Source organism: Achroia grisella, unplaced genomic scaffold (genome assembly GCF_030625045.1).
Source record: "Achroia grisella isolate CSIRO2021 unplaced genomic scaffold, CSIRO_AGI_Agris_v1 utg567, whole genome shotgun sequence".
NCBI classification, from domain to species: domain Eukaryota; kingdom Metazoa; phylum Arthropoda; class Insecta; order Lepidoptera; family Pyralidae; genus Achroia; species Achroia grisella.
In genome coordinates, this window is record NW_026712947.1 from 1690380 (window position 1) to 1705805 (window position 15426).

General features: G+C 32.0%; 1 protein-coding gene across 1 annotated transcript in view; it reads left to right on the forward strand.

Moving 5' to 3' along the window:
* Positions 1–8160, forward strand: part of LOC131848641 (uncharacterized) — a 47792-nt gene extending 39632 nt beyond the window's left edge. Inside the window, exons 6-17 of the mRNA XM_059198563.1 lie at positions 789–908; positions 1518–1661; positions 2070–2177; positions 2311–2561; positions 2932–3151; positions 3320–3396; positions 3466–3981; positions 4085–4499; positions 4575–4677; positions 5007–5573; positions 6053–6186; positions 8027–8160. Coding sequence (XP_059054546.1) covers positions 789–908; positions 1518–1661; positions 2070–2177; positions 2311–2561; positions 2932–3151; positions 3320–3396; positions 3466–3981; positions 4085–4499; positions 4575–4677; positions 5007–5573; positions 6053–6186; positions 8027–8160 — 2789 coding nt within the window. The remainder of the gene's footprint in view (positions 1–788; positions 909–1517; positions 1662–2069; positions 2178–2310; positions 2562–2931; positions 3152–3319; positions 3397–3465; positions 3982–4084; positions 4500–4574; positions 4678–5006; positions 5574–6052; positions 6187–8026) is intronic.
* Positions 8161–15426: the final 7266 nt, after the last annotated feature.

Sequence of the window (15426 nt, forward strand, 5' to 3'; positions counted from 1 at the left end):
TTTGAAGCGGGTTTTAATAGATAGAGTGATTCAAGAGGAAGGTTTTTATATATAATACATATACCCGTGCGAAACTAGGGCGAGTAGCTAGTGAATTATAAAATTACGTGTGCGAAATTTCATACTCCTCGGTCCGTGCAATTTTCTTAAAACTGAGTACAATGTTTTTGCTTTACGTATTAATATAAAGTTACTTGATAACTTTACTTGATAATCCTTATTAATATCCTTACTAATATTATAAATGAGAAAGTAACTTTATAATCTGTCTCGCTTTCACGCCAAAACTACTGAACCGATTTAAATGAAATTTGGTACACAAATAGTCTAGACCCTGAAAAAGGACATAGGCTATTTTTTAAAGCAAAAAACGGGTTGTAAGGGGTTGAAATTGGGGATGAAAGGTTGTATGGAAGGATCGTCATTTTTGAAGCTAGAAGTTTGAAACTCATTTTCGTGCTAATTAAATGTAAATAAATATGAAATTAAAGGAGAGTTAAATGTTTATATGGAAATATCGTCATTTTTGAAGCTAGACACTTGAATTTTAATTTTTAGCCTAATTTTGAAATATATACTAAAAAAAAAAGATATTATAAATAAAGAGATAAGGGGTTGAAAGAGTTATGAAAGATTGTATGGAAGTGTCGTCATTTTTGAAGCTAAAACGATAAAACTTTTTCATTTGGCTTTTATTGAGTTAGGTCAATATTTTGGTCAAGGTCACTATTTTACGCGGACGAAGTCGCGGGTACAGCTAGTTAAAATATATATCCCCACTATTCCAGAAACTGAAGGTCTAAGCAGTGGATGTGAAGCGAGTGGAGTTCGAGAGGAAATCGCCAGAGATTACGCAGCCCTGCAGTCTCGTTTGAGAAGAGAATTCTCTGATCGACGAGGGAAACTCAGTAAGTTTAATAATCATGTCGTACTAAATAAATAACTAAATATATTGGGGCAATGTGGAGTAATCCCAAAGATACAATGTCAGGTCTAAATGTAATATGGACGAAAGAGAATAGGCAAACGCCTGTGCTCTTACGGTTTTCAAACGAATTAACATACGAGTAGGTTATTATACCCATGTATTATTATATACATATTAAAACTTAAGTTTTGGGCGAATATAGTGACGACCAGCAAATATGCTATTAATAAAGTTAAGATTATTAAATAAAAGAAATTTTTCGTTTATTATTTCCTCACAGAATTTCCCTCGAGAGCATCTAAAGTAATTAAAAAATTTGTGCTATGAATCTTATTGGAAGTCAATTACGGTTACGAGGGTGGGTTTAAGAGAAACCTTCGCAAATAAAAAAAATATATTTTGCTAAATTTCCTCCTGGTCCAAAACATGTATACACACATATTTTGGACCGGGAAGAAATTTGGCACCTTGACCTGTTCCTGGTTCGTGGGCCACACTTAGAATAGACTAGCTTTAGCAAACAGCACTTGTATATTTAACGAAATGATGAATTAAATCACAATCGATATATCGAATCCTAAACTTGCAGCATCACGACCTGTGGCGACCGAGGAACAATTGTCAGCAGATTTTAGAAAGAAACTAGCAGAATGGCAACTTATGAAAGGAGTGAAGCAACCGCCCCCAGTACCGGCCAGACAAGATCTGAGCGAAGATTTCTTGAAAAAATGGGGTAATGTGTTTAAATATTTATCTACTTCATTTTGACGACCTCATTGATATAGCGATTTAGTACAATGTCCCTTATTTCCTATAGACCCTCATCTATTGGCATGTGAATTTACAGATTAAATTTACTGGTTTTAAGTGATCAAGTCAATCTAAATAAACTTTAAAAATGGCGGTATATTGATTACTGTGACAAGAAATTCAAATATTCTCACCGAAATGTGGGTATGTCAAGTATTACGTTGATAACAATGTCCATAGTTGACCTAGACCTCAGACTTACGTCTAGAATTATAGCGTGATATATGCTTATTGTTGTTTACACTCTTAGCAATTCAAAGTTAAGAAATTTTGTTACAACAATCAAGGGAATTTCTTACTTTTATTTAAATTTTATTATTGACAATTTCAGATGAATGGAAACGAATGAAAGAAACGAATTCTGTACCAGCTTGGGAAGATCAAGCAAAACCAGATGAAGTATTAGTTCAAACCTCTACAGGTCTCTTCAAATTTCAAGGTATTGTCATAATTAAGAATAACAAACCACCAATGAATTCAAAACTATAAAGAATTATTTTTTTTCAGCTTCTTTTCAACATCAAGCACTGAAAAATATTACAAAAACTAAATGTATTCTACATATTTCCCAGGCATATCCCGTTCTTTCACACGCAAACTCCACGAATGGGAAAAGTCCCGTGGGATAGCTCCTGAAGCTTCCACGTCTGCCCTTCTCAGAGCTGCTCGTGCTCGAACCAAAATTCCTCCAACAACCCTCACACGTACGCAATCTGATGGCAGTGTTGCCCCATCAGCTGGTGGCTCTGGACGTCTTCACGCATCAAGTTTGAGTGTCAATGATGCTGATGATTTCGAATCGGAGTATGAGGGAGAACAATCTGTAAGTACTGATTTCAATATAAATATTGGTACTCATGGCACAGTCGAATAGATAACATCAGCGTATCAACTATAAACTTCATCGTGAGGTCACAGTGTATTCTTAATTAAATCCTATACACTTCATGTATATACTATGTCTTAATGTGGTTACTACTTTATGCCATGTCTTAACAAATATGATCCCACGTGGAATTATTTCTAATACTATGTTATTACTGTTATACTAACTAATAGCTCATTAAATAAAACCTAAATATTTACAACCTTAAAAACTTAAACTATACTTATTAAATCATCTATAGTAAGAATAATAAACGTTTCAAATAAAATTTGTAAATAAAAGTAATCAACATTGATATTATTCTCAGGTCGACGGTATAGATGAGTGTGAAGAAGAACACACGCGAGGAGCGGTATTAGTTGAAGTTGAAGCTGAGGAGGTCTGTACAGCAGCACCATTGATGGCTGTTTCCCCACGTCACACTCCTCAAAAACCAGTTTACACATATGGTCAGGCTGAAGCAAGACTTCTGTGTGAAACTAGTTCAGCTGTAACTGGCACAGCTGTGTTACAACCTAATGGTGCTGGTGAGATTTTTGTTTCCTTAATTTAATATGTAATAGACTTTAAAAAAGTTGTGTATTTCTTACATAATATAAAGAGCATGAACACTAAATTAGAAGTTTTATTTGACCTTGTCATTTATTTTATATTTTTTAAATGTTATTCATATATGTGTTATTTTTCAATTTCAGTAGTTGCACTTTCAGATTCCCGTGGCATTAAACAAAAAAAACAAGCGGCCGCTAATAATAAATCAGTACGGGAACAGGTAAAATAGTAAAACACTATTTAATGTTAAAATATTTTATTTTCTCCATAAAAAGTAATAATACTTATTTTTAAGGTAAATGAAACTGAGAGGAATTCTAATCCAAGAAGAAAGGTTTCTCGACAACCTAGCATAGAAGAAGATGCCATGTTTATAAGAAAGACGATAGAAGAGATAGAAAGAGGAAGTTCCTCACGTTTTAAAGATGACAAAGAAATAATAACTGAAACCGATGTTAATATTTGTGAATTGGATGATGTTGATAAAGAGGCACCATCAACTAGTAAAGGACTTGGTCAGAAAAATTCGAAATCTAGTTCAATAATAAAAGAAAAAGATCGAGAGTATATAGATATGAAAGAAGAAAGCAAACGAAAAGAAATCGATAAAAGTAATGGTAAAAAGAAAAGTAAATCGAGATCAAGATTAGAAAGAGAACAATCGAAGCCTTCCGAGAGTGATACAGAGCAAGATGTAGATACTGTTACAGTTGAGATTCCAAGACGTAGAAAAAGGCCAAGACGTGCATCAGAAAGACCAAGAACTCCACCAACAGCACATTTCCACTCGGATTCTGAAGGAGAGGTAAGAAAATCTAAAATGAGATATAAATGCTAGTTCTTTTAAAACCAAATATGTAATATCCTGGTTGCCATTCAATACTTAGAATATTTAATCGTGATTTTAGGTATATGTTCTTAAATTAAAAGCTCCTGAACTGCGAGAAGGCTCACCTGAAGTAATAGTTAAAACAACACGAAAAATATTTTCACCTGTCGTAAGAAGTGGCGAATCAATACCAAGAGCTGTTATACCTTTAAACGTTGAAGATTTGGCTGAAGTAAGATCTCCAAGAGATCATCGTATAAATTATAAGAATGCAGACAATGTAAAACGAACAGAAGAAAGACAAGGAAAACCAAGGTATGAAATTGATGCAAATACTAAAAACTCTGGAGATCTTCAAGATGAGGAACAGCGAACAAGATCAAGACCACCGTTACCATTATCACCATCTTCACAACGAAAACCACAACCAAAAGAGACTGCACCATCTATTCGAATTATGATTCAACGGTATAATAAGAAAATTAATGAAGAAGGTATATTTTATTTCAGTGTTATGACTACCAATAAGAAATCACATACAAATAATAAAAAATAATTTACAATCCCAGGTCATACATCTGGGCCCAGTAGTGGTGCATCTTCACCAGCTTGGCGGTCTCCAGCTGCAGAAAGGCGACGCCCTCTCGATATGCCTGTTGGGGTTAATATAAGGTAAGTTTTTTTTAATAAAATAATATATTTCGATTCTCTGTGTTGTATAGAAAGAAGAATTAAATGTTTCTTAACACGATATTTCATTTTTAAACAGTCATAACAATCACAATATAATACTGCACGAGAAAATAAGCTCTAACTGTACCAACATTACCTAGCTACCATGCTAAGAGTAGCCTAGTCTTCTTATATCATGGGAAAAATTGACTAGCATTAATAAATATTATAGTATAGATGTTTCCAATTATGCTGTAACGAGTTATACGATACGTCTTACTATTATTATATAAAATTTATGAACTAATTATAAATAATTTTACAAGCAGGAATAACCCGTTTCTTGAAAGGGAAGTCCAGAAGTCCGCCAGTGCATGCCAGCTCTCCAGACGCGACCAAACGTCTGCTGAAAAACGCCTTGTACCAACACCTTCGCAGTCTCTTGATGGGGTTTTAAAATCACAAAGTGCAAATGCTCTTCACCCAGAACAATTACCAGTTGAATCTCCTTGTGCATTGGAACAAAAGAAAGTGGATAGTGAAGAAACACTAAGATGTAGAGCAAGTACAGACACAATAGTCCCGGATATAACAAAAAACCTACCCGAATTTCAAAGTAACCCAAACAACGGCAGTCAACCTGCTCCTGTTATTAGACAAATGTCTGAAGTAATAGTACCAAGTCTAACAAAACTAATATCAGAGAATCCTTATTTATATGAGAGATCTATATCTACTGTAGAAACTACGTCCTCGGCTGAAGCTGATGTAGCTACAATGAGGTTATCGGAAAGAGCAGCTAGGATTAGAGCAGCAAGGGAAAGATTTTTATCATCACCCGGACCAATCAGGAGAGAAGGGACTAGCTCTACCAGTGATTTAAGACCTGGAGATAGGTAAGAATATTTTTTAACTAAATAAAGCAGTAACATATTAAATACTAGTACTAATTGTCTGCAGCTTCGCATGTGGCCATCGTTATGGCAACATCTAAAATCGTTTATTTATTTAAAAATGTGTTATATGTTATGTTACTTTGTATACTAGTTCTATGTTCCAAATTTTGTCTCACTAGTTTTCTTGTCCATAGTAATTATTATATATTTGACGACCATTCCCACAGCGCCATCTAGACCCAAGGTAAGCTAGCTAAAGCCTGTATTATGGGTACTATAATATATAACTATCTTTTTTGATAACTGAACTTTTTTTTCGTAAATACATACAAATTATTCATAGAAAACATCCAGACCGATACAATCATATTCATGAATACAAATGTTTGTACCGGACGTAAAGCGGTGTACCAAACCGCTAGACCACGAGGTCGTCAAAGAGTTGCTTGTATTATTCTAATACCGTTTCACATTTATAGGTCCAGCCGCATCAGTTGCGAGAGTGACGTCACTGAGTCACAGAGTCATGGCAATCAAGAGTCAGTCTTAGGCCGGAGCGCGTCCACCGGAATGGTGAATGTTGACCGAGAAGCGTGGCAGCGAGTTGCTGAAGGTATTTATAATTTACTAGCTACACGCCATGGCTTTGCATGTGTATATACGTATTATGATAGAATCACTCTGTCTTGCTCGAAACTGCATGAAAATCCGTTGCGTAGTTTAAAAGATCTAAGCGAACAGACAGCGTGACTTCATAATTATATGTAAAGATAAAATTTATTATAGCTATATCATGGATATGACTGGATATTATCCTAATTACAAATTAGTATCTATTCCTACAAAATATTTAACATACAAATTTGTACAAGATTTAGTTTAAAAGAGCCTTTTGCTCTTTTAAACTTTTATCTTTTTTTTCTTTTCATTCTTCTTTTAAACTAAGCTTCTCACTAGTTTGTTGGTTATATCACTAGTTTGTTAGTTGTACATGCTATCTGTGGTTATTACCTATCCTATCTTTTATATCCTATCCTATTTATGTCCTATCTTTTATATGCTTTCAAGAATTTATAATTCTTACATGGAACGCATTACGGATATCACGTGATCATGATATGGCTCATGAGTTGCCATTCTGGAAGATACTACGTCAGTCTTGCCTTTTATCCTGTACTTTAACTGCCTTTCAAACTTCCATTTTCTCTTGCCTTTACTCATATGATATATCAAACGAAATACAGCTCAGAAAAAAAGCTGTTTGACAGCTGTATTTTAGTGGGACTGATGTACCCACTGATGTGTAAAACGACTTTTTGGACGTTACATTGGAATAAAATTAATTAATCATATAATATTTCTTATTTTTGTCATTTTAACGTAACTTACACGCTAGCTTTTCGCGAATGTTCATGAAAGAATGAGCATGTAGACTAGAGTTGCCAGATTTCTCTCAGCCTATATGGGGCCAACGCTCAAATAGGCAAAAAATATGGGAATTTAGTTTTTTACCCGGGACAAATTATCAAGCGTAGATCGATTAATTTAATAGTGAAAAACGGAGCACGATTCGAATAGGGGACAGTCAGTCCCGCAGGGACATTTTAAAGTAATCCTAAAATAAGGGACGTCCCGGGAAATACGGGACGTCTGACGTCTGTTGATAGAGAGAAAGAGAAATATAGCGCGCGCCGCCAACTCGAGTAATCCTGCGTCCGTCATTCATGCGAGCTGTAGCGTCTTTTTGAAATAAATCATTGCAACATCTGACTCATCATTGCCTTGCCTTTATCCCATTATTTGTGGTCGGCGCAGTATGTCATTCTCTTCCACTGCTCTCTATCGGCCGTCATATCTGAACATACTCTTCTTTTATTCATATCATCTTGCACACAATCCATCCATCTTTTCTTAGGGCGTCCCCTCCCTTTACAAACATCCACATTCATATTCTGCACTTTCCATAAGACATGGTCCTCGTTCCTTCGCATAACATAACATCTGACTATAGAACAAAAATTGTTTGAATATATATTTTTTTTGTAATTATTAATATTTCATATATTTGTATAATTTTTCCTAAGTGAGCATATTGGGAAGCTGTAAGGCTCGCTTAGTTTGATGTCAATAAATAAATAAATGATTATAGAATTATTGATAATTTACAAAACTTAAACGTGGTTTTGGATAAATATAATCTGTGGAATAAAAAAAAAATTTTTTTAAAGAAAGTGAAATGACAAGATTCAAACGGAAAACGCGCGAAAGAGTAAACATAAAAAAATAGTTCAACGACTTCTATTTGTCACAATAGCGTGCGCTGATTTTCCCGCCCAAAATCGCGTGCACTTCTGATCGCGCGTGAAATAACATATCGTCTAAAGGCAGGTAATGTTATGTTTCTTCTTTCTTTGGTCTGTCCCAATTTTAAAGTTATACTTAATTTGAAACAGGTCGCCCCGAGAGTCGTTCCAGATCTCGGTTCAGCCTGGCGCGGCTGGCTGCCAAGCTGCGACGCAAAGACGAAGGAGCAGTTTCCCGTCTCTGCCGACAGAGTCTACTTGTTCAGTTGCGAAACAAACAATAAATTTGTATTAATATAATATTTTGTTTAATTTCTATTTGTTTTTAAACAAACCTAAAATTATGTGTTTTTTTTATTATATCATTGTGTTTTTTTTACTACGATGTTGGCAGACAGGCATTCTGCCCATCTGATCGTAAACGGTTACGTAACGTAGCCTATAGACGCCTAAGGGTTGGTCACATGCACTTTATCGACACTTAAAAAACCTGTATATCTTTAAAAACCTCATGCTATATTCTCTAGGGCTAGTTGTATTCAAAGGATTTCTAATTCTTAAAGCCTATTTCCGATTCGATACTTTATTGAAACCTTCAAGAAATTTATTCCTTCTTAAAAGGCCGGCAAAGTACTTGCAATTCCCTTGGTTCGTTCTGGTTCTTCCGGCATTCTTCTGGGGTGAACCCTTGAACCACTACAGCATCAGGTGTTGCGGGTGCTCATGGGCGGCGGTAATCACTTACCATCATGTGAGCAGGAAGATCGGTTGTCCCTTATGCTTAAAAATATTCGTTGTCTTACCATAGTGCTATGGGTGATATATTTTAAAAGGAAATCAAATAAAAGTCTTTTTATATACTTTCAAATTTAATATCGTTCAATCATGACATTACCTTTACAACACCTTTGACCTTGCATTCAATATGTTTGGTAACAATAATTACCATATCAAAAGGGGATGTTGGAATTAATAATAACTTTATTATAAAAAACACTACAATTCAGTTATTATTAATAATAATAATAAGACTCAAAAGAACACTTACAAACAACATTAATGGGTAATTTGGTTGAGGTAGATTCAATAAATTTATAACTAATCGTTTGTGGGAACATGGATATTGGTTATAATTATAATTAAAAATGGTGACAATTAAATATTAATTAAATGTATTACTTCAATAGTATTATATTTTGTATGAGGAATAATTAATTAACACTGAATAAAACTAATTCTCAGAATCTATTCTCCAAAATTTAAATTTAAAAATGAATCTGTATTATTGTAAAGAATGTAGGTATAACATTTATTTGAAAAGAATACGAGCTGAGTTTCTTGTCAGTTCTTCTCATCTCGAAATCATTCCGAACTGACGGTAGATTTGACATATCATAAATGTCTGTAATAGACCTACATGAATTTGAAACACTTTATTTATGTAACTATTAATTAAATTATACAGAGCGAATAATAGATGGAATCGTAGACCAATATCAAAAAGTTTTTATTTTAATTAAGTATTTTTACGGCCCTGGAAATTTCCTTTCAGCCAAATAATTACTGTCAAAGAGGTGTGGTTATTATTGCCATAATCTAACATAGAATTAGTATTGCCAGTGGTAATATAACAAATAGCTTATACAGATTTCATATTTCTATATGTGGCATGTAAAACTACATAAATGTACATTCAACTCATCAGTTACAAAATTATAAGTCAAAAGTAAATGTTAAGATAAAATTAAATTTCATACAATTTTTTTGTTACCATAATAGAATATTATTAATTTGATGCATGTAACTTTAAAATCTATTATATTACTTTCATTTTCAAACAAATGTTCATATAAAATCAATTTAATAAAATTTTGTAATATTTAACAATTTTGAAGATTGCCTAAAATGTATAGGTAGGTAGGTAATTCCATATCATTCTCATATATGGTTGATAAGCAAGTAAATTGCATTTATTCATAAGTAATTCAAATATTTAAAAAGTTTCTTCATTTCTTATTGAAACTTTCAGTTTTATATATGTTACAAGAGGTAATCAAGTTCTGATTCAAATTTAAAGTTTAACATAAATTAAACAAAAAATCTGTAGATCGAAATTAAATCTTTAGGTACGTTGTTCTGTAATGTGACGATATTTATCGTTACTAATATCATAAATGTGAGAGTAACTATCTGTCTGTCTCGCTTTGACGCTAAAACTACTGCACCGATATAAATAAAATGTGGTATACAGATAGTCTAGACCCTGAGAAAGGACATAGGCTACTTTTTAATGTGAAAGGCGAGATGAAACGTTCTATGGAAGTATCGTCATTTTTAAAGCTAGAAGTTTTTTTTATGCTTTTGACTATCAATATGATATTCAAAGTTTGTACGAATTGTACCCTTAAGAGAGAAAAATAAAATAGGGGATAAAATGGACATTACTCATTAGAACGAAGTCGCTGGCATAGCTAGTAGATAATATAGTTATTATGCAATAAAAGTTTCCTATACATTAGTATTGTGTAACTACTTGAAACAATAGTTTATATTCGTGGTAAAGTATCAATTTAATATTTAAAACAAGACTCAAATTATATGCAGTGGGTACAATATCTTAGATGAAATGTCTGCCCAGAATTCTCTTTATTTGTGTTACATATTTTGGTATTGAATATATTTATTTGTAGACATTTATGGAATTGAATAAACTATTGAAGTATATACATTTGCTATACAATAATTAACTGTATAAAAAAAAATTACAACGTTTAAATTAATATTACAAACATGTCCCCACAACACTTTCGAATGGTATCTTACATTAAAAATAATAAAAAAAACACGAAACTGAAATATTTTAACGTTAAAACTAAAGAGAGAGAGAGAAGAAAGAATTTTGTTTGTTAATTAATTATTAATTAGTTTAGATTATGAGAAAAATAAATTTCTTTATTCATTATCCTAGAAATATATATTTTTATTAATTTATAGTTTCGTATGCTTTGTTTCATTTTTTTTTCGTAGTTTATTCAGTGTTGCAAGTGTATATATTAAAATACATCAGTTTCGTGGACACTAACATACAAATATTTCAATTTATAAGGGGTTGTGGCTAATAATAGGTACCTTATATCCAAAGTTGAGCCACCACACTGGTCGTTATGTTATTTTTATTAAATTATTAATAAATTTTTAAAACACTCTTCGTTTGCTATTGGTGTTTGCAACGATTTCCATTAAAGTTCAGCTCCTGTATTATACATATAACAGTTGCGAACAATTATCGTTTGAAACAGATTACAATTTACGGTTTTGCAATTTATTAAGAGTTGTAACTTGTACGAATCATTATTGCAATTGTGAAATAGTTTTTTTTTTGGACTACTCTAATGCTGTTGGCCGCAGCTGGCCTTTACAGCTTCACCGGACGATAGGGGGCGAGTGCAGATGGCACTCCAAACTAAGGAAGGATTTATAGAGCGGCTGTAGGCCAACTCCCGCTTGGCGGATACGACTTTAGTCTGGGCACTGGGGATCGCAAAACTGTCTATTTTAATCTGTTTCAAATAAGATTCGTTAGCAACAACGTTATATAATTACGCCTGCTAACAAATTACATTTACTGAAATTACCTATTTGTGTTCACGATGTTCAATAATTCTAATTAATTATATTAGATTTAGTTACTAATATTTACGTATTTAGCCAAACTTACATGGATTCTCGTTTCGTCATCATACCTGTACATGTGACATACATCTACATGTGACATTGTCACACGCATACATCGCTACAGAGGTTTGGTCCCCTGATTTCTTTTTAAACTTGAGAAACAGATTATTAATGTAATTTGTCTAGGCTTAATATCAATAATTTAATGGTAAATCAAGTATTTACGTCACAGTGTTGTCCTTACAGAAACTAACGTCAAATATTGATGTTAAGTTGGTGGCCTATTCACGTTTGCGGCACATAAAGATACCTCTATTTCTTTTATTTGTATGTTAATTTAGTTTGTACATTTTAGGTTAAGTGTTTGTAATTGGTGAATAAATAATTTATAAATCTATCTATCTACATGTTAGTAGTTTATACAAACTACTGGCGCCAGTACTAGTGTCAGTACAGCGCAATCGAAACTGAAACTCGAGTGATGTAAATACTTTCCTTCCATTACATTATAAGTGATAAAATTTGACAAAATATATCAACAATGTGTACTAAACGCGAAATTTACAAATAACTATTGCAATAAGACATTTTATTACTTAATCGTCGCAAAACTTACCAATAACAGTGTAATAGTCAAACTAAACAATAGGAAACAACACATAATATATGCAGGCGACTTACAAACGAAATTGGTGATAAAGTAAAATCTGTCGTGTACCCATTTGTACTATATTGGTTCGGATTTACTAAGTACACGCTAATAAATGTTAGGTACACTTAAATGAATCGTAATATACAATTATCAGAGTAGAAATTCCTTTAACACGCCTTAAAAATTCGGTACAAATTCAACAGGTGGCGCCATCTTGAGTTTTCGATAAAAACAAAATGGCGGACGTAATTATAACGACTTGCAACAAAATTAGGAGACAGTTCTAATTAAATATCTAAATCTATTGCTTTCTATTTAATCACGCATGTAAAATACTTATAAAGGTATAACGAGACGTGTAAAATATTAATAGTTATGGTGTATTTACATAAAAAATCTGAATCTGGGGTGTACATATGAAAAAAATCTATTGCAGCAAGCATGGAATGTGTGTGTGAAATGTGCTATTGAACAAAATGGAATGGTTCACCCGTTTTTATAATATCGGATGTATAAAATAGGCATTAATCTAATGTTAAATTGGCTTTATATATTATGTTTACAAGCAAAATGATTTCAGTACAATTTCTTTGGTCTGTCGCTTATTTCTTCTTGAAATTTTTTTATGAAACTATAAACGGATTTGTACATATATCAATTCTGGAAAGATTTGAGTTGAGTTCTTGCCTTTTGATTTTAACTTTAGTAGTGGTCGCTCAACGGTCGAAATTCTATTGCCATAGTCTATTCTTCTATGCGTATGTGGCAATACACAGTAGTATGTGTAATTATTTTTAATGGATTTAATAATTAAATAAATATTATTATTCAGTATTCTTCTCTATATAAACCATAAATGTGCGAAATTTCATACTTCTCCGTTCGCGCAATGTTCGTAAAAAGAGGTACAATATTTTTGTTTCTCGTATTAATATGAGCTATTACATTTGAAACTGTGTTTCAGATTTTATCTGATCACCTATGTACTTGTCATATGAAATTTATTGCATGTGATATTTGAAATATTTAGTAAACAATTAAAAATATATGATTTTTATAATATAGTAGTAATCGCCGAAAGTTGTAAGAAATAATCAAACATAGCAGACGACAGACTCGATTTCATTGAATAATCGGTTTCCTATAACATAGGAATCATAAGAAAATAATCGTTGCATTTATATGTCGATGTATCGATATTTATATGTACTGAAATCACGGTTCTTGTATTCTATGTAGGTTATGTACTAGCCCTGTTGCATTTGAAAGTTTTAATATACCGCGAAAATTAAATTCCAAATTACAGGCACAATATCAGGCTTCTCTTAATTCACTCCAAGGACGGACAAGCCAATGTAAATGTGTAGGTAGAACAAAATGTAGACACAACGTTTAAATTACAACTTACATCTATCATTCTCAAAAAAAATTTCAGGTGTTGCCATAAGAAAAATATTTTTTCTACCGTAGTTTTAAACAGTGCTGTTTATATGACTATTCTTAACCAAAAAAATGGATTTCATTATAGTATAATATCAATTATTAGCAGATCTACTTTAATTAATAAATAGACATTATAAATAAGTGTCGCAAACATTGCATTGTACATCATTCAGGTATCAATTATTGCGATGACATTCAATATTGGTTCCATAATATTAATCGAAAAAAAAAAGTAAAAAAATCAACAATGGCGGAATAGTGTTCTAAAATACATAATTGTATTATTAATGCAATAAAAAGTGAATAATATAAACATATAGATTAACACAACCGCGAGTGAACATGCACTATCAGACTGTATTTTAGATTAAAGAGAAAAAAAAGTTATAATAAAGTTACCTACATTGTTTATGGTACCTACATTACATAACTACGGTATATTTGAACATATATTTTCAATTTGTAACATTATGGTTTTAATTTAATTCACTATTGCGAGTTAACATTTCTATGACACATGTTTTTAGCTTAATAATATTATGTTAAAGATTATATACCTTTCTCTTTCGTTGCACCATCCACATACGATGTGCGACAAAGACAAAAACTCAAACAATTGACACGCAAAAGAGGCACAATTTAACAACATAGGTAATCCTGATTTACGCTTATATATTATACAATTATTTGTTATAAATAAAAATACAAAAATTGGTAATTATTTTCACTGAACTTATAAAAGAATAATTAAATAAACTGTTACATGTCCAGATAAAAACTTAGTATTTGGCTAAGGTAAGTCCTCAATGATAGCGATAAAACAAAATGTTAATTCAAAACAAGCATAGACAACAGCGAAATTCTCCCTCCAATAAAAAAAATACTGTGAAGCATAATAGACTATTACAATGTTCCACTATCTCTTTACATTGCCCTGCAAGTCAGAAGCTTAGACCCTGTGACAAAACTTAGCGTCAAAGATAAAACTCTAGACTTTTTAAGACCTAACTCTACGCCTAAGTCTATTTAACTTAGTGTAATTGAAGATTCAGGTACATAGTCGGCGTTATTTATTTAATTTTAAATTTTAAACTGAGTTTATACTTTGTATAATATAATATTTACAGCGGCGTGTGTTTTAAAAAGTCAACGTGCAAAGAAAATCTTTTCCTGTGTAAAAGATTCGTGATTTCGTGTAAAAATAGAAAAAGAATCCTATTACATTATATAACAATTGGTCGACTTATTAAAACACATTGCCATCAATACTTAATTATATAAATTGTAACTAGGTGCAATATTTAATTCAAATACGGGAGAAACTAAAATACTTCACGTGCTTTGTACCTAATATCCGTATTTGCGCAAGTAGGTAAAAAAAAACAAAATTAAAAAAATACGATAGTAAGGTACTATGATGACTGGACCAACATTGATTTAAGATATTTTAAGACGAAAGTTTGTTTTGAAATACTATTTTTATTTAATTTAAATTTTAACTTTAGCAAATATAATAATTTGTACAAAATATCCTTAATCGCAATCTGCTCTAATTATACAACGGATATTGCAAAACAATGAAACAATTTTTATTAAATGTAAATGTACATTGTTTAAAGCAATTAAACCATATGCATTTATATTTACACCATATGTATTTATATTTATTAAGTTAAATATAAATACATACATTGTTTAAAACGATTAAACTATATGCATTTATATTTAATAAAAATTGTTTCACTGTGTTTAATTTATTGCATAAATATTTGTTTATTAT